This window comes from Gorilla gorilla, chromosome 14 (genome assembly GCF_029281585.2).
Source record: "Gorilla gorilla gorilla isolate KB3781 chromosome 14, NHGRI_mGorGor1-v2.1_pri, whole genome shotgun sequence".
NCBI lineage: Eukaryota > Metazoa > Chordata > Mammalia > Primates > Hominidae > Gorilla > Gorilla gorilla.
This window is the reverse complement of record NC_073238.2, coordinates 65,850,970-65,876,752: the sequence shown is the minus strand read 5'-3', so window position 1 is coordinate 65,876,752 and position 25,783 is coordinate 65,850,970. Positions and strand designations below refer to the sequence as shown.

Below are 25,783 nucleotides of genomic sequence, written 5' to 3'. Positions count from 1 at the left end.
AGATACTTTAAAAGCTATTTAAAAAGCAGACAACGTTGGATATTATTGGTTTCCTTACTTCAACACCTTTTCCTTTATCACTAGGATTGTGGATGGCACGAAGCTGAAGCTGTTAGGGAGTGGTAGGTTTGGAGTACAGTACATGCTCTGAAATATCTAGCCTTTAGCAGCTTCATGCCATGCTTGCAAAAGCCCACAACAAATTGGAGGCCTCTTTGTTCTGCTCTGCTGTTCTCACACTTAAACTCTGTTTTATTTATAAGCTAAATGGAAAGGAAATACCTTTAAGATGACTTTGCTCATTTTGCATCCCCCCTGAGTTTCACAGGATAAGGAAAACCACGCTATTCATTCTCCACCCTCAATTCAACATGGCCTAGAGTATCCTTACTGAGGAAGCAATCTTATGGCCTGACTCACTCACCATTCATGATCACTGCTGTGCCTTTTAGTGGTTTGGGGGGTAAGCAGTAGAAAAGAAGGTCAAAATAGATTTGGATTAAGAGTAGGCAAAATAAACTTATAAAATTTAAAAATTGAAGTATTTTTAGGTTTGTAATATTGAAGATCACATACCCTTAGCTTTTTACACTTTATCAGACATTTTTTTTAAATTTCAAGGGTATAGCAAAATGAAATTATAACTTTATGAAGAAAAGCATTGATGAAAGTGGAGAACATGCATTTAGTCTAGGGGACTTGAAACTCTCCCAATACTGAAGACAAACCCTGTCAAGAAAAAGAAGAATTTAATATTATACAGTATTTTCATATGCAGTTCTTTAAGCTTTGTTTACTTCTATACAAATACTTTTAAGTAATGCAAGATAACATTTAATAGATGGAATTGTTAAGGTAATTGCCTGTAGTCACATTGCTAAATTCATTGAGAGTTACACAAAATCCAGAATATATTGTCTGTTCCTAAATTATATATATTTAGATTCTGGAATTAGTAGGAGGGATTAGAAGTCATTCAGATAAAAATTCATACTTAACAAGAGTATATAGGAAAGAGATTCAGCCTATCCCAATATTGAGCAGCTTTCCTTATCAGAAAGTTTTATTTTCCATTTCACAGATTGCTCATGACCTTTAATACATTTTTCTGAATGAACCCTGGAGGGAGGTGAGAAGTAGCAGTTTTGTTCATCTCTTCTTTTTGTCCTTTATCTCTCTGCCACTGTTCTCATCTCATCCTAAAACCTGGTCAGGAGGGTTTGAAACCTATCAGAGCTAAAGGTTAATATCTCATCTCCCTCAGGCTTTTTTCATTTAAAAAAAAATGGGTATATTAGTTAAATTAGAATACTTGTTGTAGAATTATTGTCAAAAGGGAAGGGAAATACATCTAGGGGAAACATCATGTCTTTTAGGCCCTTTATGTCACTGAATGACTTAAGGCTCGACAAATGATATTCTTGGAAAGTTTAATCTTGAGGTTTTCAAATCTTTTTAATGTCTCCCATGTTTCCCATTTGCTGATTGATTCATTAGTTGCTCTTAGTAAGATTTGTCAGTTGGAAACAATGAAGGCTGAGACTCATTTCTAAACTCTTCCATAACCATCACCAGAAGAGCAGCCACTGTGTTGTGTGATGTAGGCTAATGCCTCCCAGATAGAGGTAAATAAAGTCACAAGGACTATTAGAATTCCAGTGGATTGTGGAACTGGTTTTGGATTATCCTTATATTTTCATTCTGATTACTGAGGCAGTTCTGAAAACTCCTACCATTGAAATAGTGGTGTGTCTTTTCCTTGTTTAAGGATTTTACATCATTTTTATGCACTTGAATTCCAAAATCAGAATCTCTCTTTTACCTATCAACCTTTATTGGCTATTGGCTTTTGGCAATGACCTTTCTGTTCAAATGTAGTCTTGTCTCTTTGTTTCCTTAGGGAGTAGAACCTGTCCTTTTTCTCATCTTTCATTTTTTTGACGTGTCCTTTCTAAGAGAAGGCTCTCTGCCGCCTGTTCTGGGTGATAAGTGATATTTTCATCTAATCGTTATGTGGTTGGGATGATTATGGTGAAATACTAGGAAGACATACTCTGTTGATGGACTTTTTCTCTCCAAATAATCCCAAATAGATTATTTTCTAGTGAATGGTTTATATCTTTCTCGTCACAAAAATGTTCCTTTGATTTCTAGCACAAGGTACAGCAGGATGCAAATGATTCTCAGATAAAATGATGTTGACAGTATTTCCTTAACAATTTATGTAAAACTATGCATAATTTTCATTCTAACTTTTGACATTTTTCTCCATAAATAAAAGTAATGCCTGATGTTTAGTTAAAGTAGATCCACCTTTGCTTGATTTTATTAGTCTTGTTCTATCCTATTTCTTTTTAATACACTGTTTAGACTTGCCAACAACTCTTAACTGAGAATCTCTTTTCCTTCTTAGGCTAAGTAATTGTGAGTGGGGGAGGAAGAACATTAAGAGAAATAATCTAAAGACTTTGTTCAATATTGTCGAAGCCTAAGAATATTTGTGTGTCCTTCTGATGTACTGAGGCTTTGCCGGTACCACACCATCTTTGGATTACCATAAGGTTATGTAGTAGGACTTAAAAGTACTAGGGCAAACATTTGATTTTTGAGAAAGATCAACAGAACAGTATAGAAATCCAGGTGCATTCATTAGAATACTAGGATCACAAGAGGACTACTCTGGTATACTCTAGTGACCTGAAAAAACTCTCTAAAATGACAAGAAAGCTAGGGGACAAAGGGAAAAAAGGGCAAGATTTATAATTTATTTTACTTTCATGATTTTTCCAAGTATCTTCAGAAGTAGAAACCTATAGCATTAAAAAAAAAATCTACATTAACTATATATGAGCTGAGAGAATGAGAAGGTAAAAAACATGGAGGATAAGTTTCCTTTGTACTTATGAAATAGTCCCCTTTCTTAGGATACAAGACAGCAACTGGGAAGCTTCTGAAGCACCATAAAAACAGCTAGAAAGAATGCTTATTTTTGAGGGGATAGTGGACAAATGAGCCCTTGTCGCTAGAGAGACACTGATAAATTATCTGAATCCTGTCAAAAAATACTGTAATACCTGTGTTAGGTTCTCTCAGGAAATAGATGAATGGCCGATCTGCTTTAAAAATAGGAATCCGAGACCTTTTCAATAACAACAGAGCTGCAGGAAAGAAAGAAAAATCCCATTGCATTTTCTGTGCATTTTTAAGAAAATAACTATTGGTTATGAAGTAAGTTAATTTTTTAAGAAATCAAAGCGTCCTAATGGCATTTCATTGTTTACTGTTGTGATGGGGGTGCAGATGGGAAAATTAAAGAGAAAAGATGCCATTTAGCCAATCCTGTTTCCTGTTTTCAACACATTCCATGGAATAAATTCCTTATTGAAGGTAACTTTCAGAATTATTTTTATGGGATGGATATCTCTTCTTCCCCGTCATTTTTCAAAAACTTTTTGTTTTCTTTAGTGTTCCTTTTTAAAAAATGCTATACCACACCTGAACTTGGGGGTTATGGAAAGATTCAGAAGTGTGAAGATTCAACTAGGTAAATTTCAGAAAGGTAGATATGGGTAAGCAGTGTGACTGGGTATTCTCTGAACATACCTGTGACTCCAGATGCCTTGGTGCCTTCCTCCAAAACTTCAATCTTGGCCTTGTGGATTGCTTCAGAAACATAAAAGCCATCTTGGCCTAACCACAGAAAATGATAAAAATGTGAGTTGCTCATTAACATTTTTCTAACACATTTAGAACACATTCTTTAAAAATGTACTTACAAAATTTATAGTATCCAATGCTGCTTACTGTGTAGCTAGGGAAAGAGTGGAAAATTTTGTTTTTACTGGAGGCTCAGGTAGCTGTTTGGAAAATTCTTAAGACTCAATATGTTACCAAACTTTAATTTGTTATATATATTTAATTTGTTAAATATATGTAATCTCTCCCAAAATAATATTCAGAGCACTGCCCCATTTTTTCAGTGGTTCATTTTCAGAAATGATTTCTAGTTAAAACTACAATCCCTCCTTCAGCCAGTATTTCCTAAACTTCAGTGATCATAGGGTATGTGTTAAAATGCAGATTCTGTAGCCCAGGAATCATTTTCACCAAGCTTCAGAGATCATTTCCCTTGAATGCCTTTTTGGACTGCACTTTAAGAGCCACTTTTAAATGACAAACTCACAGGTTTTTATTACAGGCTTTATTGAGGCACAATTCAGAGTAATATGAATGTGTCTAGTGTTGCATGACTGTATTCTGTATACTTAGGTGTATCAGTTATGCAATTAATTTGCCTCATGGGCTAGAATCTACAAAGCGAATGAGAGGTTAGTATAAATGTTCTATGTGCTAACAGTTTCACAGATTATAAGTTTAGCAAATAGGACTAAGTGATAATTTAGAGGAATTGGCTGATTTTTGTAAGCTAATCATTAACCATTTTTAAACAGCTCCAAAGATGAAAGGATACGTGATGACACAGTAAAAAATGAAAGATTTAGAACCAGAAGAAACTTAGGAAATCATTCAGTCCAATCCTTTCATTTTAGAGTGAGCTGTGAACTCACCTGAGATCACACATTTGAAAAGCAGAGTTGAGAATATTCTGATTGAAAGCCCACTCCCATCCCACCCCTCCTCTCCACTCAAACACTGCCGCCTTTCAGAAAGTGTATGCTAGTCAACTCCAACATGCCACTGGGAGGTATCTGTGGCATGAATGTTAAAATGATCAGTTTGATGAACACATATTGTGTGAGGGAGCTTTGTTTCATCTTAGATTAATGCTTAAATTGGTTTGTGTTTGTCATGCACATACAGGAGATAGCCCATGAATGCCATGAGAGAATAAAACCAGACCAAAATAAAGAATATGCGGCATTCCATCCATCTTGTAAGGTGTACACAGGATGTTGGGAGTTGGCTATATTCACTGTAAGGAACAGTTATTTTCCAGCATCAGTGAAGGGGACAGGAAGGGCCAGAGGAAGTAAAAATCAATAGAAACATTCACTAGTGTCACTTGTCCTAAAATCAGCAAAGAATTTGATTTATTTTAGCAGTCGGTCTTTTTCTGTAGGGTCTTTAAGAAACAAATTTCACTATCAATAATTAGCCCCTCTTACTAGCTAATTAAGCAAACTGAAATGCAGTGCCAAAGTTACAAAGAGCTTTAGGGTTAAAGAATGGTTATTTGACAGTCATGAGAGGCTTTTACTAATCTCCGTGACTTCATTACTATATAGGATGGTGTCTGAACATTTTAAATGAATGTTGGTGAAATAAGCAGAGACTCACTATGAAACCCCTTATCAGCTAAAATACAGTAAATGTGTCTGTATTAGTCTGGGCACCTTGGCAGTGTGAGAAATGAGACCAGTTGATGTGGATGAGTCTGGTTAGATGGGCCAGGCTATTTCAGTATTTTGAAACTGCAACTGAAGAGTTTCATTTAAACAGTTTCTCTCCATCAGACTATAGGAGTGGTCCAATAATTGACATTTATATGTTTGCACAGCCATAAACCAAGGTCCATAGCCTATGTCATGCCCCAGCATCAGCATCTTTTAAATTTTATCTCTGGTAAGAGTTGACATTTCAAAAGACCAACATATGCGATAAAAATGAGAATTTGAGAGTCATCTATGGTTTTGCATTTTTCCTCCCGCTTGATCTTGTATTACAGATTCCTATTATTTTTTATTGAGTAGCTATTGAAATATTACAGAACTAATGAAATGAACCTAGAAGTCAAGCACAAAGGGATTCTCCTGGTCTTTTTCTACTCCCCTGAAGTGTTGACAGCTGCTTAGTGCCATTGAGGGACATACGCCCTATTTTCCCAAAAGTTGTTCTCAAGATTGTTTATAGGTGGCATTCTGTAAAAGGGTTCCATGATTAATTATATGTGGGAGATGCTAAACAGTTTTGCACTTTTGTTTTCAGTAGGGGACTTCTTAGAGCTGCTAATCTGCTAACTTTTATAGTGAATCTCTACAGGACAATTATAATACATAGCGTTTAACCATAGAACCACCCACACCATTCTCTGTCCCAGATTTACAGGATTAGCATTTTGGGAACATACTTTGGGAAACTGTAGCCCACCATAAACCCGCTTGCTCCTACAATACAACATTCTATATACAAAGCAAAGGGGTGATACTCTTCCTACCCTCCCTCCTGGCATACTCTCCACTCTTCTTCCATAACATCTTCTATGGGTTTTTACCTTCCTTTTTAGACTATTAGCTCCTAGAAGCATAAATGATGTCTTAATCATTTTAAATATTTCTTTGCCCAACTTACATTAAAAATACTTGGTACATTAATGTGTTTAGTAAATGCTTGATGAATTAATAATAGACACCCCTTACCACTATACGAATGGCCTTAATGTTCTTTAACCTTGTTAAACTTGTAAGGAAATGCTGATTGGTGTTTGTAGAACCATAAAGGCGTGGCATAGAATGGGTCATCTGCAAGTCTCAGCCAAATGATTGTTTCAGTGCTTTGTTGGTGGACACCATTATTCTTTGTGTATGGCTGGTCATACTCAAAAGGTTTAAAAGTCTTCAAAACATGACGTTGTATAAACATTGTGTCCCAACATTTCATCCTCAGCTTCTCATAAATCAGGATAAACATATCATTTGTTGTTTCTTTTGTCTTTACAATTATTTGCTGTAGGCAGTGTTAGTGGCTTTTAAAATGTTATTGCCAGAACTTGCTTCTAGTTTATGTTTTTCATCTTGTCACTTAGTTGCTAACACTAAGTGTTAGGGAGAGGGGGGAGAGAGAGAGACACATAGCACCCGGCCCAGGAGAGAGAGAGAGAGTGCTAAGAAGAATCTGAAATGGCCTTTGAAATTAGGCTATGGTTAGTTGCTTTCTCCATTTGTCTCCTCTAGCCCACTCCGCACCTCTTTCTATTGCAATTCTGACCAGACATCTGGTGTGGCATAAGTTAACTTACATAACTTCCATACTCAACCAAACAACTCTGGTTTGTTCATTTAAGTCATAGTAACAGAGAATTTATACTTCTTACCGAGCAGAGATTGGAAACTACCTACTTATAAAAGCCAAGAACAAGACAGTTTCTTCAGAGTTTCAAGTTTGTGCACAAGGAGTATTTTGTGGACTAGGAGGCATGGGTCTATATCAAAGCCTGCTGATCCTAAAGCCATTGGGATTGCTTAAGAAGAGTTATCTTTAGCTGGCATCTTGAGTGTGAGTGAAACTGGAATTACTCTTAAAAGCTGCGTAACATCTATATCAAGGAGACTGGGGGGAACTACACTCTGGTTTCAGTTGGGCCTTGAGATAATATTGAATGAGTCCTTAAGGCAGCAAAAAAAATATTTGATGCCAAGAAGGAAGAGATAAGTGACTTGTCAATGGGGAAAGAGAATTTGAGTAAAATGATTCTGGGCTTTGGGACCGAAAGGCCAAATGTTTGCTGTGGTGGTTGGAGTTCCATCAATAGTACAAAACTGCTTGGTAATCCCTCGTAAACTGGAAGAAGAGAGGAGAGGCCAGCATTTTCTGATCACTTACTCTCTGGCAACATCTCTGCTGATGTCATACTATAAGTAAATGATTTTGTTTCTGCAATTAAGATGTGTGGTGAGTGGTAGTTACCCCATTTTAGGAATGAGGAAACTATTTCTTGGAGAGATTTGGTGGCCCTGTCTCTAGAATATTAAGTTGAAAGCCCATTTGGGCAGAGAAGTGGTTAGTCTCTTGATTATGTTTAAAGAAGGACATTAAGAAGCAATAATTTGGTTGGCAATCTTTTTCTATAAAGGGCCGGATATTAAATATTTTAGCCACTGCAGGCCATATGGTGTCTGTCTCAACTACTCAATTTTGCTGCTGTAGCAGGAAAGCAGCCATAGATGATTTATGAATGAGTGAGAGTGGCTATGTTTTAATTAAACTTTACAAAAGCAGGTGGTAGGCCATTGTTTGCTGACCCCTGCTTTAGAGGAACAAAACTTCATGAAAGAAAATTAACAGACTGGCATGTTTTGTCAGTAGGAAATGTGAATGCAAGCTTCACACTTGGCACATGATAATTGCTTCATAATTATTAAATAAGCCAGATCTGCCTGCCTACCTTTCTGCTGGTTTGAGCAAATATAAGTAGATTTGAATAGCGTTAAAAAAAAAAAAAGAGGTTTCGTATCCAAAAAGGTACTTTTAAAACTAGGTTATTTATTAGATCTTGCCAGAGGAGTTTGTGGACCTTGGAAGCCTTTACCAATAGGGGAGCTACATGATGTGTGTTAAGATCAGTCCTGTTTGAGGACAGAGGGTTGATGGCACATTAGGATGTACTTTTAGGACATAAAAGGGAGAGCTTTAGGAGTTATGAAGGGACAGTCAGTAAGCCCTAGTGATTCATTGAATACAGTGATGTAGAAGAAAATACAGTTTTTAACTCTGATCATCAAAATCACCAGCAACAACAGGGATGCCATGGCTGAGCTCTGGAGTTGCAAGAAGACACTGGTTAGATTTTGCACATTATCAAACATAGAATTCTCTTAAGTTCTTCATCCCTTGCTCTTTCCTTGCCCTCCGATCTTTTCACTTCAGTATTCCTCCTTTGCCTGAAATGTCAGATTATGCCTGTGTCAGTAAGGAAAGTTTCTGTTTGAGTCATTTAACCAAGTCAACAGTATTTACTTGGTATCCAACTGTGTGCCAAGCATCGTTGTGGACACAATGCCCAAACTTGACTATTGCTTTGCTATCTCTTTGCGTGTTCAGGCAATGAGTACAGGGCTGGTAGATTTTAAACTCTCTAGAATAGATTCTCACTCCTGTGTTTTATTTGATACGTAACTGTCAATCTGGTCACATCTAAAGCCCAAACCAAGACTTCTCTTGTGGATCAAAATCTCAATTTTCCTGTGATTCCTTAAGAAGGAAGATTCTGAGCCAAGATTTAGAAAAGTCCACATTATGATGTTCTAGAATTCAAAATAGTGATTTTCAAGCCCTTCAGGTAAGGGAAATGTCAAGGCCAATGGAAATACCAGCTACAGTATCATCTTTGCACAGATAATTTACTATCCAGAGTAGAAACAAACCTGAGCCTTTGAGTTGGCAATAGTTTAGCCAATGGTGTCTTGAGAGGATTGTAGAACATAGGTTCTGGCATTCACTCCCTGTTTATATTTGATATAAATTTCCTATAATATCATAAGCAAACAGCACCTATTGATTGGTAGTAGCAATTCAATTTTGTGCAAAGAAATTCAATGTGGTTGGTGGAAAGGAGAACATTTTAAGGCAAGGTTGTAAGAGTATGGGTAATTTGAAAAAAGGAAATTGGACAGATGAGGGAAGGTTTCAAGACTAGCTTATTAGAAGAGGACAGAGAAGGTATAGGGAAGGAGGGAGGAAAAGGGTATAGAAACAAAGGGTGACTGAAGCTGATAGGACAGCAGGAGGTCATAATGAAGAATCTATTGCTGCAGCAATGCCTTGGGTACACTCCTAGTCATGACGGTTAGAGGGAGAGTCTGTTTACTGTGTACTGTGGACATTGACCCCATGGTGAAGGTTGTCTCTGAAAACCATGATTAAGGCCTGAAGAAACATCCCTTCCTCACAAGATCTAACCCAAATTTGACAGTTATTAGAAGCAACACATTCTTATATAAAACAGAGCACCTTTCTTATTCTTTTACATAATGTTGACTCTGATTGTTTACCACTGAAGGCTCTGTGGAAATGAGAATCCCTTAATCAAAGTATGATAAAACTGCCCCAAATACAAGGCTAGAAAGTTTGGAAGAAGAACCGTTTTTACCTGAAATTCCTTTCAAGTTAGCTTTGAGTGGATCAAAAAGATCGGTGACTCCCCAAGAATTTAAAATGCTTTTTAAGTTGAATTGATTTTGGATCCTAAACCTAAAAGGCAAAAACAAACCATCAACTTTCAAAATTCTCACTCAATATACTTTCATACACACCACATGAAGTCCAAAGTCCCTAACTTGGAAGTCAGGCTGGCTCCACCAGATTTATTTCCAGCTTCATCTTCCATGGCACCTTCCCATAAGCCCTAATCTGACCACACAGGGCTCTTCCCCACCTCTGTACTCTTGTTCCTGCTGTTCATTCTAAGTCTTCCCATTGACTTTGATTGTCTTTTAGTTATTATCCATTTTTCAGTTGTTACCTCCTCCTCTTTTCTTCAGCTATTTTGTGACCTTTGGTTCTTAAAGCCCCATTAATACCTTGTTCTGCTCTTACGATATATAGAACATTCGGCTTCCTATTAGTGTCATTTATGTTATTGTAAACTACCTGAGAAAAGTGGCTATCCCAATTCATTTTTTAAACACTTTTTTTTTTTTTTTGAGATGGGGTCTCCCTATGTTGCCCAGGCTGGACTCAAACTTCTGGCCTCAAGTGATCCACCTGCCTTAGCTTCCCGAGTAGCTGAGACTGCAGGTGTGCCCCACTGTGCCAGGCTCCAATTCATTTGTATTTCTTAATAAAAATTAATATTTAATGAGTGCTTACATTATGCTAGATACTATAAGAGCTTTATGTGGATTATCTCATTTCATCTTCATATAACTATGTTATTATTATCCTCATTTTACAGATGGGAAAATCAAGACTTAAAGAGTTTAAGAAACTTGCCCAAGATGACATAATGAGTATGTGATGGACCTCGATTCAAATCAAGCCTGTGTGTGTGCAGAGCCCATGCTCTAGTCACCTACATTTTGCTACCTCCCATCTCGTGTGGCATCTCACATATAGTAGGTGCAGAAAAGAGGCTGTTGACTAATTGCCTTATTGACAATTAATAGAGTATTTTATTTAATAGAGTGTTTATACTGGATAAAATATATTTTCATATTTGCTGTGTGCAGTTTATGCCTTTGGAGCACAGTGGGAAAAGAATGGAACTTAAAGCCTTGGTTTTCCTAGTAAACCCTTTGAGCACAAAGAATCAGTACACCAATTTTATATTTCCCCAGGGACAAGGCATTTAAAAATTTACTGTTGAAGGATACTTTAAAAGGGCTGCTGATATTATTTTTCTTTGAAAATAAAAAAGATCAAAATGGAAATTAGATGGTCTTTTTCTATAAATAATACAGAATTTGCAGGAGAGTAAAAATATTGAACAAGACCATTTAATATCAAAGGTCTTCATTGCTATACAAGACAGTATGACTCATACTGTAAACAAAAGTATCACACTTTCTCATAAAGGTATGTTTTGAATCTTCAGAATAGTTTCCAAAAAAGAAATATACTTTCTCCAAGTATGCTGACATTTCTTCAAAAAAATTTTGGACTATCTCTTACGAAATTTTCTTAAGTACTGAAAACACATCCTTTTTGAAAACTCTAAATGCTGAAACAGTGGTTATGAGCATGGACTTGGGAATCCAATGCCTGAGTTTGAATCCTGGATCAAGTAACTACCTGCAAACTAGTTACTTTACCTCCGTGGGAAGTTACTTTACTTCTCTTTGTCACAGTCCTCACTTGTGAAATGACCATAATTGTAATGCGTGTTTGTAGGGTTGTAAAGATTAAATGAATGAATCCTTGTAAAGTGCTTGGAACAATCCCCAGCACAGCCCATGCACTTATTGTTACCATTGTGATTTTTAAATTATTTTTCAATTATGTTGAGAAAGAGTTAATTAAGGGCTATTTGAAACTAAATATGATTATGGTGGGTAGTAAAACTGGATAATATCATTTTTCATAAACTAAAAACATCAGTAAAAGTGAGATATGACTATAAAAGATTAGAGTGATTGTCTTGTATGGCTATGAAGGCAGATCCAGCAGAAATGCTACAAAAATAACTTGAGTAAAAAAATACCCTTTACCAATACCAGACAAGGATATTACAAGAAAGACAAATTACAGACCAATATACCTTATGAATATAGATGCAAAATCTTCAACAAAATACTAGCAAATTGAATCCAATACCATATAAATCTCACCATGACAAAGTGGGATTTATCCCAGGAATGCAAAGTGGGTTCAACATATGAAAACCAATTAATATAATATACCATATTAATAGAATAAAGGACAAAGGCCACATCACCATCTCAATAGATGCAGAAAAAGCATTTGACAAAGTCCAACACCCTTTCATGACTAAAAACAAACAAACATCAAACATACAACAAACTTTGGATAGAAGGTAACTTCCTTAAATTGATGAAGGGCAGCTACAAAAACCCCACAGCTGATATCACACTTTACAGTGAAAGACTGAAAACTTTCCCCCTAAGATCAGGAACAAGACAAGAATGTCCACTCTGACCCCTTCTATTTCACATGGTACTGGAGGGCGAGTAGGACAATTACATGAGAAAAAGAAATAGCATCCAGGTTAGAAAGAAAGAAGTAAATCTATCTCTATTCACAGATGACTTGGTCTTATACATAGAAAACCCTAAAGAATCCACACACACACACAAAAACCTATCAGAGCTAATAAATGAGTTCATTAAGGTACAGCATACAAGATTAAGATACAAAAATCAATTGTGTTTGTATACACTATAGAACAATCTGAAAATGAGTAAAAATTGAAAGGAGTAAAATACTTAGAATAAATTTAATAAAAGAAGTGCAAGACTTGCATAATGAAAACCACAAAACATTCTTGAAAGAAACAAAGAAAGACCTAAACGGAAGGAAAGATATTCTGAGTTCATGGCCCAGAACACTTAATATTGTTAGAAAGTAATACTCACCAAATTGATCTACAGATTCAACACAATCCCTGTCTAAATCCCTCCTGCATTTTTGGCAAAAATTGACAAGCTGATTCTAAAATTTATATGAAAATGCAAGGCACCCAGAATAGCTAAAACAATATTGAAAAAGAAGAAAGTTGAAGGACTCACACTACAGTAATGAAGACTGTGTGGTACTGGCAAATATACAAATATCTATGCCTATAGGATAGAATTGAAAGTCCAGAAATAAACTTAGACATTTATGGGCAATTGATTTTGACAAAGATGCCAAGAAAATTCAGTGGAGGAAAGAAAAATCATTTTAACAAATGATATTGGGACAAAGGGATAGATACACACAAAAGAATAAAGTTGAATCCCTACCTCATACTATATACAATAATTAATTCAAAATGGATTAACGACCTAAATGTAAGAGCTAAGCCAATAAAGTTCTTAGAAAAAAAACATACACCTAAATTTTTGTGACCCTAACTAGACAGTGGTGTCTATTCAATATAATATGGCATCAAAAGCGCAAGAAACAAAAGCAAACATAGATTAATTGAGCTTCATCCAAATTAACAACTTCTCAATTCACACCATTGAGAAGTGAAAAGAAAAACCACAAAATGACAAAGTATTTACAAATCATATATCTGTTAAGGTACTAGTATCCAGAATAAAGAACTATTACAACTCAATAATAAAAAGACAACCAATTTAAATATGGGAAAAACCTGTGAAATAGACATTTCTACAAAAAAGACATTTCTCCAAGTTCATGAAAAGATGCTCTACCTCATTAGTCATTAGGGAAATGCAAATGAAGTCCACAATGAGATACTACTTCACACCAACTAGAATGGCTAAAATAAAAAGATGGTCATTAACAAGTGTTGACAAGGATGTGGAGAAACTGGATTCCACACACATTGCTGGTAGGAATGTAAAATGGTGCAGTGACTTGGAAAACAGTCTGATAGTTCTTCAAAATGTAAAATGTAGGGTTACCACATGACCTAGTAATTGCATTCTTAGGTGTATATCCAAGATAATTGAAAATATATATACACAAAAAAATGTGCACTTGATTGTTTCTGGTCGCCAAGAAGTTAAAACAAGCCAAAATGTGTCTAGGCACTCAAATATCTATAAATTGATGAATAGGTAAACAAAATGTACTATATCAATACAATGGAATATTATTCAGTCATAAAAAGGAAGATAGTATTGATTCATGCTACTATGAACCTTGAAAATATTATGCAAAGAAGCCAGACACAAAAGGCCACATATTGTATAATTGTACAATATGTAATTGTATAATTTCACTTACATGAAATTCTCGAATAGGCAAATCTATTGAGAGCAGGTAGATCAGAGGTTGCTGGGAGGTGGGGAGGGGAGCTGGGAGTGACTGCTAATGGATATGGGGTTTCTTTTTGAGGTGATGAAAAGGCTCTGGAATTAGTAGTGATGGTTGCACAACTTTGTGAACATACTGAAAACCTCTGAATTGTGTACTTTAAAATGGTGAATTTTATAATATGTGAATTATATCTTGATTTTTTAAAAAAGAAACACTCCTAGAAAAGCATAAACCACACACCATGATAATCAGCAGCTCCTGGGAGGAAGGGCAAAACTCCTTTTGAATATGTGGGATCTGGTGGATTTTAAGAAGATATATATTATATCTAATATCAAAACATGCTCATGCTCAGCCTTCTATGTTGACCTAATAATCAAATGTTTTATTCATTACATACATATTTGGCATTATTAGTCTTTCTTGTGGGACATCATGTGATTGGGGTTATAAACAACCCTTAACACATTCTTGGTTTTCTTGATTATTCCTTTAGTATGCTAAGCGTCCCTCATGAAGATTAACAGTCCCTATGCACTTTTTTATTTATTTATAAATAAAAGGTTACTTTGGAAGCTAGACACCATAATTCATCCAGAATCTACTAGTGCACTGCTTGGTGATGTCTAACCTGAAAGCACATCTCATAGTCACACAATTTTGCATTGCTACCCACAGTGTGCAAAATTTTTTTGCTCTTGTTAAATGAAAAATGCCTGCTGACTGCAGAGCAAGTCATACTAAAAGAAGAATGAGTGATTTGAGAGAATGAGAGGTAAATCCCTGCCTAAAAGCTGACTTTGTGTCTACCATGATCCAAAGTTTATATCTAAATCTAGACCTAAGAGAGTTTTTACTTTTTTTGTTTTGTTCCCCAAAGGATTTAAAGCTAGCTTAAAAACAAACAGAAAAAACTTGGTTAGTTTTACTTGTGAAATAACTTCATTTTCCTAAAAACCTCTATCCTCCTTGGACAGCAGTCTTGGTAGTCTTAAGGAGATTTAAAAAAAAATTATCAGAATGAGGTTAAGTGCTAACTAATAGTTGTGTTACTAAGATTTCTGCCTTGCCTTGCCTTCCCTGCCTGCCAGTGTTTTTCAGGATCACTGCTTGAGGGTTTGAGGCTCCTAAAAGCAGAATCAGGATGGTGGAGAGTTCTCAGTGGAGCTGGGAATTTCCCCGGGGTCTCTTCCAGGGAAGAACTGCTCGAGGATGAGTCCCACCATCTGTCTCTTAAACCCAAAAAGTTTGTGGCGAATTCCCGCACCAGCCTCCTTTTTCTCTCTACTTTTGACACGGAACGCTGCTCTTCCTTCCCTTGCTGAGTTTCTCTCAAATATAATAGGAAGATTAGGGTTGCTTCTGCTCCCTCCCTGAGAGATCTGTTGAAATATCCAGTATTTGGGTTTTGGTTTGGGGTCCAAATATTTAGTTTTGAGAGATACACTTTACCTTAGAGTTAAGTGCACCTTTTGCCCTGGGTTATGCCAGATCTCACTTTAGACCTTGGCCCTTAACTTGCTGGGTCTCTCTTCGTATTTTTTCCTTCTAGTGCATAGATTTACTTTTAACTCCTCAAGGGAGTACTGCCAAGGACTTTGCCTTTGCCTACTGGAAGCCCAGGCAGTGGAGAGAGGCCAAGGCATCTAGTGGCTACTGGACAACATTCCTTGCTTAATGCTGGTCAAAAAATGGTTATAAATTTACTCTGATTTCAAATACATCACAGAAGCTCGTCATTTAAAGAAGCCCTAAGAGGAGTCTTTTCGTAAAGTTATGAGTTTTGCTAATAGATTTTGTTTTGAAAAAGCAACATAGAATGCCACCACTTCACTTTTTGATTTGTATTTGTACCTATTGGGTCTTCTTAAAGGAGAGTTCACCTCCATTTAGAAAGAATGAGAACCTTCTGCATAGAGACTTAAAGTGTCAAAATTTTATGCCTTAATTTGGCTTCTGATCAGAATTTTATCTGTACTTGCTCAGTTACGTAAGTCATCTTATCTCTTTGGTTTTGGAAAAATGACGGTTGTATACTCTTAGGATGGGATAAGATTTGGGCAGCGTTCCTACAAGGGAACCACGAGCATTTCCTTTCCAAAAACTGGTCCAGCCTAGGGCTGGATCAGGGGGTCCTGGGGGGACTCAATTACATAAGTCATCTTATCTCTTTGGTTTTGGGAAAATGACAGTTGTATACTCTTAGGATGGGATGAGATTTGGGCAATGTTCCTACAAGGGAACCACGAGCATTTCCTTTCCAAAAACTGGTCCAGCCTAGGGCTGGATCAGGGGGTCCTGGGGGGCTCCAGTCCAGCCCAGTGAAGGCAGAGTATCTTGTCTTGGAAAGACTCTGGGAAGTTAGTTCATTTCAGTCTGTGCCGTGAGCTAGCCAGCGGTGGCTCTGAAATGAACTCAAACTCTAGGGTCACTTCCTCTTGGTCTAACTTCTGGGGGTACATATTAAACAAGTCATCCCAGTGGCTAAGCACAGACCCTGGAGGCAGACCACCTGTGTGCAAATCCACGCTCTTCTGACTGCTGGCTGCACAGCACCTGTGAGGGGGACTCAGCTGCTCACCTGGGCAGGAACACATCCATCCTGGCTCTCCTCAGGCTGGTGGTCCAGAGGTGGATGGTGCTGGCTGTGAGGTGTGGCTCGATGTGGCTCAGGGGGGTGTCTTTGTCACGGGGCAGCACCAGGAACAGACTCACTGCACTTCCCAGGTAAGGAAGCTCCAGCACCCCCACCTGATGGCCTGCAGTGTCCTGGAACTGACCTGAGAGTACAGTGGATCAGAGGTCAGCTCTGTCCCAGGAGCCAGGAGAATGAACCAGTGTCGGACCCTGAGAGAGGCTGGCTCAGAGGACTGGAAACAATAAAACCGAGCATCCACCTCACCCTCAGGAGGCAGTTTCAGGCCAAAGACTGTTGGGCGATATGGTCATTTTATAAAAATCCTAGACCTAGAGTCTTTAAGATACCCTCACAGGACCAGAGTCAGAGGTTCTCTAGGACTGGGTATGGGGGGGGATGATGGCACGTGCAGAACCACATAGAGTAGTGCCCCCTTATCCTTGGCAGATATGCTCCAAGAACCCCAGTAGAGGCCTGAACCTGTGGATGGTAACGAGCCCTGCATATACTATGTTTTCTCGATCTGATGACTGAGATGGCTACTAAGTGACTAACGGGCATACTGTAGACAGCCTGGGGATGCTGGACAAAGGGATGGTTCATATCTCAGGTGGAACAGAGAAGGACATCAGGAAATTTCACCACACTATTCAGAAGGGCGTGCAATTTAAAACTTGAGAGTTATTTGTGAAATTTTCCATTTAATATTTTCTGATGCGGATAACTGAAACCTCAAAAAAGCAAAATCATGGATAAGTGTACAGGGTACTACTGTACCCGGTCTTAAAGGAGCAGCCATTCAATCCCGGCCTATTGTGCCTGCCCAGGGTGGCAGTTTGGTCCAAACTCTACTAGTGCAGAAGGAAATGTCAGGCATGAAACTGAGTTTCTCTTCCACATCTGTGTCCTCACTGTCCTGTCAGAGCACACTGTCCCACACTCCTCTCTAAAGTCTCCGGGCACCTTAGTCTTTCCTTCCGCCATGCATGCCCAGTCCAGCAGATGGACCCTGCGGAAACACATCCCGATCCCTTAGGAGCAGGGACCTGGCCTCCTCTCTCCTGCCCTCAGGCCCAGGCTTCCTCTCCCTTTAGACAAACCAGCAGGGCTCACCGTAGTTGACCTCGGTCGTTTGGTGCATCATGGGGACCTGAAGGACGCGGCCATAGGCACAGGTGAAAGGCAGGATCTGTGTGTCTGTGGAGGAGAATCTCTTCCGCCAAGTGCCTTGGAAGGACATGGTGCTCACAAGCACAAGCTGAGCAAATGCTGCACTGACTTGCTCCCACGGCCAGCCACCAGGGCCCTCACTGGGGCCCCCACCTGCAAGCAGGAAAGCAAGGGGGCCGTGGGTTAAATGTGCATTGAAACTGAACCGAACCCAGTGCGTGTGCGGACAAGGAGTGCAGAGTTAAAATGCGAAAATGCAGGTCTTTTTGCTTAAGGTGATCTCTCTCTTCATCTTACAATATCTTTTTAGTCTACTTAAGAATATTTAATTCCCTGTCTCAGCTCCTTGTGCTGTCAGGGACCCAAGGCACCAGGAGCTGCTCTCAACTTTTGGGGACTGTTGAGCGATATGGTCATTTTATAAAAATCCTAGACCTAGAGTCTTTAAGATAACCTCACAGGGCCAGAGTCAGAGGCTCTGTAGGGCTGGGTATGGGGGCGACAATGACAACCCCTGCTGGGGGATGAGGGTGTGGAGAGGGAAATGGAAAGTGAGAACTCAGAAGTCCTGACACCTGGGTGACCAGTCAGGGGAGGTGGGGGCAGTGAGTCATCTCTGGAGTTGGGTTGGTAGCGTATTTATTAAAATCTGTTCATTGCAAATTGATATGTGTTTATAACCAGCTGTTGCTGAAGACCCTGCTTTTTATTCTTTTCTGAACAGGTTGGGATGCTGCTCCTGGTTCTGTTTGGGGCCATTTCCTAGGAATTATTAGACATTCCCTCCCCAGGCAGACCCTTGGAAGGAGTATGTGCTGTGATGGGAGATCCTGCACATTGTCGCCCCCAGTCCCCACCCTGCCCCGCTGCTGAGCTGAATCTCTCACTGAGCCTTTGCTTAGAAAACAATATTCAAGGTATGGTCTTTGGAGGGCTGCAGTTAAAATTTCATGCAGTGTCAGAAAGAGGAGCTGACAGACCACCCTTAAGGGGATAGTTTTTGTCCCAGCTGTTTATTTGTTTAATATGCACACACTTTGTGGTAGGCTCTGTTCTAAGTGCTTTAGCAAATCCTCACCGACTCCTCCTAACAGTTCTCTGAACTGAGGCTCAGAGAAGTTGGGCAAGGTCACATACTTATGAGGGGTGAAGCCACCATCCACCCAGTTACCCAATGCAATGTGGATTGCATTGAAATAGAACCCTAGCAGCTCCATGGAAAGCTTGGATTTGAACCCAAGCAGCCTGGCTCTGGACTCTGTGCTCTGAGCAACTGAGCCAACTGCCCCTTTTTCTTAGAGGACAATCAGCCTGCACTGGGAGCTGCTTCTCTGGCCTTACGCCCTGGCAGCACAGGGATGTGAGCAGGGAATTAAACATATTTAAGTAAATTGAAAAGACATGGTAAAATAAAAGAGCATGAGAGAGAACTTTATCACAAAAGATGTTAATTTTTGCATTTAATTCTGCCATCCTTGTCCACACACTCACTGTTTTCCATTCAGTCATAGTGTACATATCACTTCCTATTCTGCTTTTTTTTTTTTTTTTGAGATGAAATCTCGCTGTTGCCCAGGCTGGAGTGCAGTGACGCAGTCTCAGCTCACTGCAACCTCTGCCTCCCGGGTTCAAGCGATTCTCCTGCCTCAGCCTCCCCGAGTAGCTGGGATTACAGGCACATGCCACCATGCCTGGCTAATTTTTTGTATTTTTGGTAGAGACGGGGTTTCACCATGTTGGCCAGGCTAGTCTCAAACTCCTGACCTCGTGATCTGCCCGCCTTGGCCTCCCAATCCTATTTTGCTTTTTAACCAACACTGGGTCTTGAATGTTCTCCACATTGCTGTGAAACTTTTGAAATGATCAAGGATGCTGGAGCTGGACCACCTGGGTTAGAATCCTGGCCTGTGGACCCTGGGCAGGAGGCTGAGCCTTCTGTGCCTCAGTTTCTCCATTTATAGAATGGGGAGAGTAATAGCGCCTACCCCTTGGGATTATTGTGAGGGTGAACTGAGACAATCAACTGGGAGCGGTGCTAACTAAATAAACTAAACACTCAGTAAGCATTCATGATTTTAATTATCTTTCATAATAATTACAACCGTATAACATGCAGGTGCTGTGCTACACTGATTCACACCTCATTGCCGGGCAGCGAGGCTGTTTGTAAGTCTCTTTCTTCAATAACACTGAGCTAAACATCTTATTGTGTGTAACTTTTTCTTAAATTATTTCCTTAACCTAAATTCCCAGGAAACCACTTTTTTTGGCTCCTGTTGCATTTTGCCATCACAGGTGGTTTATTATAAATGAGAGCAGAGCTTAGTGGGGGGACAGTTGCATGGGAGAAAGCCTGTGGGGTCCTCCGAGGTGGGAGGCTCTGAAGAGCACAATTCTGTGTTCTTGTGTGCTCTCGTGGCTCGTGTGTGTGTGTGTGCCCATGTGTTTATTTGTGTGGGGGAGGGTCAGAGCAGGAAGAGAGGCAGAAAGGGACTCAGTGTCCCCCTGTCATTCAAGGGTAGGATCTCCTAAGAGGACAGACTTCTGCTGTAATTGAAGGTGGCCTGAGCACCATGGCCTCTGACAAGTGATGGGTGAGACTCTTTCTCTGCAGCCCTCTGCCTTAGCCTTGTTGAAATGTACAGTTTTCTTTTACCTGCAGTCTCTCTGGAGGCCCCTTCGCTAGTCTGGATGGCGGTGCTATTGGGCTCACCGAGGTCGGCTGGTTCCAGGCTGCTGTTAGCCCACCAGGAGACGTGCTCCACAAAGCAGGGGGACAGTGGCGTTCCCACTTGCACAAAAAGGCTGCAGGCCAGCTCCATCTCGGCACCTTGGCTGGAGGTGGGTAGTGTGGCATAAACAGCATGCAAGAAATCTTTCACCCTTTTGTCTGTGAAAAACAAGTTGGGATAAGTTGACAATGGTGAGTGTGAGTAAGGAGTTAGCACAACCTCCAGCACACATTGCATTGAGATGGAACGCCAGCAACTCCACTCTTGCTCATAAGGTTCATCTACCATACAAAGCCAGTTTGGAAAAGTCATAGCTAATGTGCTCAGGAATCAGCCTGGATCCACCAATTAAAAGTTGGGAAGAAACCATGCTAGATCTGAAAGAAATCAAGCTGCAATGAAGTCAAATAGAAAAACACTACCAACATCCGGTAGATGAATAGAGGATATTCTTCCTTAATTTTCTGCTTTAGGAAGGTTGATGTGTGCTGGAGTAGAGATTCTAGGGCTGGGAAAACAGCAGGTCCAGGGTGCAGGGTGATGGGGTTTCAAACACATCAGGAGATTTATGTGCAATGTCACAGTGACAATGATGGGAGGTGGCCAGGATGTTGTGCTGTCAATATGTCTTGTACGGGGCTTTAAATCCATTCCCACAACTGAATGTCATGAGCCTGAGTAACATTTGGATTCAGCCTTGTGTAGAACTATGCTTTCAATTTGAGAAATACAGAGGAAAGGTAAGAACTCCTCCCATCCCCCCTTTCCCTAAGACCCAGCAGACAGGTTGTGTTATTAATGTCAGTGAAAGGCTGCAAGAATGTCAAGGAAATAATAAGCATTTGAGGGAGTCGATAGCTTCCACCTTCGTGGATGGCAGCTGGACTTCTATTTATTTACTGTTTATACAGGAGATTGCTTCCTTCTTTCCATGATCAATAGTGGATTTTGTTTTCATGTTATTATTCACAAGCTGCAGCTTCTGTTCTCCCCCAGGCATCCCATAGCTGGAACGAGGGCTCTTGCCCACTGGTGAGTCCAGACACAGTGGCGTACCCCAAGCTTCTCATTCCTGACACATGCAAGCTGAGTGTTTCCAGAAGTGAAGCCCCCTTGCTTAGGCTGCTTCTACTCCCTTTTAGGCACAGCCCTGCAGTTATCTACAAACCCTCCCTGTAAGACAAAATGCTGGGTATCTTTTCCTCCACTAGCTGGCTCCAGCTGGTTTTCACTGGGATGAAACTCTCACTCACTTGGGGTCTGTCCCCTCTGACACCCTTCATGTTGCAGAAGCCAAGCCAGGAGGCAGCAGCAGACCCCCGAGTTTCCTGGCTAATGTTCTCTGGAGGCACGGGAACCCAGAGTCCACCCTGGCCAGGGCCCCCAGCCAAACGAGGCTGCAGAGGACAATAGTAGGCAGACATCACTTGTCCACAATATGTTCACTACCGAAGCTGCTCCTGAGAATCCACAATTGCAAAAGACTGACTCAGAATCTTGATCTCACGAATCAGCCTAACTTAAGTGCTTGCATTTGAGTGTAGTAAGAAAAAAATGGATAAAAACATGCTTATAATCAGATTTTACTCTATCGAGGAAGGTCACATATATTTCTGAGATCACATTCCTAGGAATGTTGACTGTCTGCAGAGAAGAATTGAAACACTTCCCTTGTCCATAGTGTGGTGTGACCTGAGGAATGGTCACAGAACTCTCCTCTCCATCTTTCCACCCTCTCTGGGCCAGGGGACCCGCATTCTTTTAGTCAGAAACATTAAAATAGCAGAGTAAGTTGGCTTGAAGTGAATTTTTGTGGGAAATCTTTTCTCTGCCCTAGCCTAGTTTGTCCATGCACATTTGCACACAGGAAGAACATTTTTAGACCTGCCAGAATATGCAATGACAGGGTAAAAAATGCCGGAGGTTGACTGTGTTCATAGACGTTGTGCTAAACACTCAACACTCCTGATCACACTGAATGCTTTTGACAGTCCTGTGAATTGAGGGCTATTATTATCCCCATTTTATATATGAGCAAGCAGAGGCCCAGACAGATTAATAAAGGTGCTTAGTGTCACCCAGGTATAGGTGGTGGGGCTTTACTGCCCTGCCCACCCACAGGGTGAAGAATGGGTAGGCCGGGATGACCCTGCCTAGGACAGCTTCATTCCACTTTGAATGAACGTGAGGCCGCAGAGCTCGTAGCCTCTTTTTTTTTTTTTTTTTTTTTTTTTTTTTTTTTTTTTTTCTGTCTTTGCTGAATTCCTAGATCCTAGTCTAGGAAGAAAAATGTTAATGTGTGTGAGTATCTGTTTTAGCTGGGGCTGGTAGATTGGTTCTGAGGCCAGGCATTGAGCTGAGGCACTGAGCGTAAGCAGAGGGGAAGCTGACCCGGCATTCGAAAGACTCATGCTGCTGCCGGCAGAGCTGCTCTAAAATACATAATCCATAGAAATAAGCTGGCAGATCTGGCACTGGCTAGAAGTCACAGATTTATAAAAGCAGGTTGGTCGAAAGCATGGGCTCTTAAACCAGGCAGCCTGGGCTTGAGTCCCAACTCTGTCACTTATTGGCTCTGTGAACTTGAGCAAGTTGCTTCAACTCTCCATGCCTATTTGCTCATCTCTGAAATTGGGATGATAATAAAATTATCATCCTTAACAGAGCTGTTGTGACAATTAATTCAATTAATGTTTGTAAGTACCTCCAGCACTGCCTGGCACCTAGGAAGGCACTATGCTAGGGTGTGTCAAATGAAACTGAAACATTGCCATGAAACCTATTAGGTTAGAAGGGAACCTTAAAATTCAAGGGTCACCACCATCCCAAAGTCTGAATGCCTTCTGTCACAGACCTGTCCAGTGATCACTCTTCCCCACGTGCATACCATAGGGAGCTGAGCTCCCTATCTCCCAGGTAGCCTGAGCAGCAGGGTGAGCTGGAGAGAGTGAGTGTGAGTATGAGCAGCAGGGTGAGCTGGAGAGAGTGAGTGTGAGTGTGAGCAGGAGGGTGAGCTGGAGAGAGTGTGAGTGTGAACAGGAGGGTGAGTGTGCACGTGGGCAGGCCTCTTACCATGGACAGTGTACCCCAGGGCATCTGCCAGCTGCTGGCCAGTGCTCCCTTCTGCTCCAAACTGCAGGATCTCCAGGGGGAGGGACACACCAGCAGGAGAGATGACAAAGTTCGTCTCATTTCTACACGCGGCCACACTCTGGTAGAGGCGAAGTGCAAACTCAGTCTTCAGCAATGTCATTCCTTCACGGAGGTGGCCATTCGCTCGGAGGAAGCAAGAGTGAAAGAGGAAGAGGGTGATCAGGAAAGGCGGCATGGAGGCTGGGAGGGTTCCTGCAATTCAGAGGGAAGAGATGCAGGGTAGGCTGGAAGCTGGTGATGAAAGAGGGCCATGTCCCACAGAGGACTGGGACCCCCAGCTCTGTTTTTAGGGGCTAGGGACGGCTGTGGGAGACATGCATTGAGCTGTCTTGGTTACCCACCCTGAGGCCCAGCCGTCTGGGCTGAAGAGCTGCACCCTCTTGTTTTAGCATTAGAAATACTCACTGTGGTCCTTTGGCAGCCAAACTGTGGGTCTGAAGATCTGCTTCGGCCACTTACTGGATGTGTGACTTTAGCAAAGCCCTGGTCAGATCAGAAGCAAAGCATTATGTTGGGAAAAGAAATGTAAGAGGTAATCCTACTCATTGTTCTTGGTATTTAGTCAGCTTATAGCTGTGCTGTGTCTATCAGGAATAATAATAAATAATTATCTACTATGTTAAAAAGGACTTTGTACATTTGCAGTTAATCATCCCAACAATCTTACTAGTATCTGTTATTATATTTCATCTATAAAGAGGATGATTGAACCTTTGAGGCCCAGTGACTCATTTGTATGGGGAAAGAAACAGTGCTGTGACTCAATTCCTGGTCTTCTATGAGTGGTATATAAAATTTTGAGAATACCTATGTGCATTAAAATATTGATACATGAACTAATTGAACCTCGAATATCAGAATTCTTGTGATGCAAATTAGTCTCTAAAAAAGAATATTTTCACAAAGATAGTTCCTACGCCAGAAATGTACTCTTCCAAGGAAGAGAGATCATTAACTAGAAAATAATGCAAGAAGAGAAAGGCAAAGTAAAAAAATGTTTTCAATGACCATGCCACACATCCAGCCAGCAGCAGTTTTTGTTAAGTTGTCTGACTGTGGTATCATACCAAACTGATGTAAGAAGAGGTCCAGAGTCACTTCCTGGACTCACCAGTGAGCAGCTCACCCTGCTACTCACGCTCACACTCACTCTCTCCAACTCACCCTCCTGTAGAAGTTTACAAGCAAGGCCACTGAGCACGATGGTGCCTATTTTAGGTAAAGGTCCAAGATAGAAAACATCTTCTCTTTTTTCCAACCCTTCCTCCCTACAGCCAAGTACAAATGCAGTGCTTGGATGACCTTGGTACATAGGGCTCTCTCTCTCTTTCTTTCTATGTGTGTGTGTGTCCCAGCCCAGGGTCATTTGCAAAACTCTTAAGCCCCGGGGTTCTCGCAGCTCTTATAACCTCCCACCTCCCACAAGAACGCTCTCAGCAATCAGACCTTGATGCCCCTGGGCTCCCCATGAACAAATCCCTGTCATGGCTCACCTCGAATGAGCCACTTACTCACAGACTTTTGTATCACTGTTGCACGTTTCCTTGCTCGACTCTGTTCTTGTGGGTCTCCAGCATTCATGTGCTCCCCTTTTAAAAAAGTGGAGCAGAATCTGCTTTGAATCACAAGACAGCACAGAGAGGAAGCTGGCGATTGCCGTCTCTGCCGGCGATGTCTCTACCACTCGGTCCAAATTCCTGGAGCCTGGAGGTCCTGCAGAGAGCCAGGAGAAGCAGCCCAGCCCAGGGCAGCAAAGCCCAGATCGGGAACAGAGCAGGGCCGTGGGGGGAGAGCCAGCCACACCCGTCAAGCCTTCTTAGGCTTGTGACCTGGTTGTACCAGCAAGGAACCCCTCATCCAGCCCTTTGTCACATTGAGGAATTCCACTGATAAATTTGCTTGTTGGGCTTTTGCTGGGTACCAGGTACCTAATGCTTCCCCCCTCCTCCTGTGAAGAAAACAATAA

General features: G+C 40.7%; 2 protein-coding genes across 3 annotated transcripts in view; one reads left to right on the top strand and one right to left on the bottom strand.

Annotated features, from left to right (window-relative positions):
* The window catches only part of INTS6 (integrator complex subunit 6), a 106,973-nt gene extending 88,129 nt beyond the window's left edge, over positions 1 to 18,844 (top strand). The window contains exons 18-19 of one of the 2 annotated variants that reach the window (XR_010130644.1): positions 10,631 to 10,790; positions 18,657 to 18,844. The gene's annotated coding sequence lies outside the window, so the exon portion shown is untranslated. Of the gene's footprint in view, positions 1 to 10,630; positions 11,106 to 18,656 lie in introns of those variants that run through there. The other variant, XM_063697614.1, reaches the window with a different exon arrangement.
* Positions 2,865 to 24,097, bottom strand: SERPINE3 (serpin family E member 3). The gene is made up of 7 exons (XM_004054534.5): positions 23,737 to 24,097; positions 20,589 to 20,822; positions 17,876 to 18,085; positions 16,706 to 16,904; positions 9,827 to 9,927; positions 3,604 to 3,690; positions 2,865 to 3,158 (listed from the first exon to the last, which is right to left on the bottom strand). The coding sequence occupies exons 1-7, from the start codon at positions 23,990 to 23,992 to the stop codon at positions 2,971 to 2,973; spliced, it is 1,275 nt and encodes a 424-aa protein (XP_004054582.3). The 5' UTR covers positions 23,993 to 24,097; the 3' UTR covers positions 2,865 to 2,970.
* Positions 24,098 to 25,783: the final 1,686 nt, after the last annotated feature.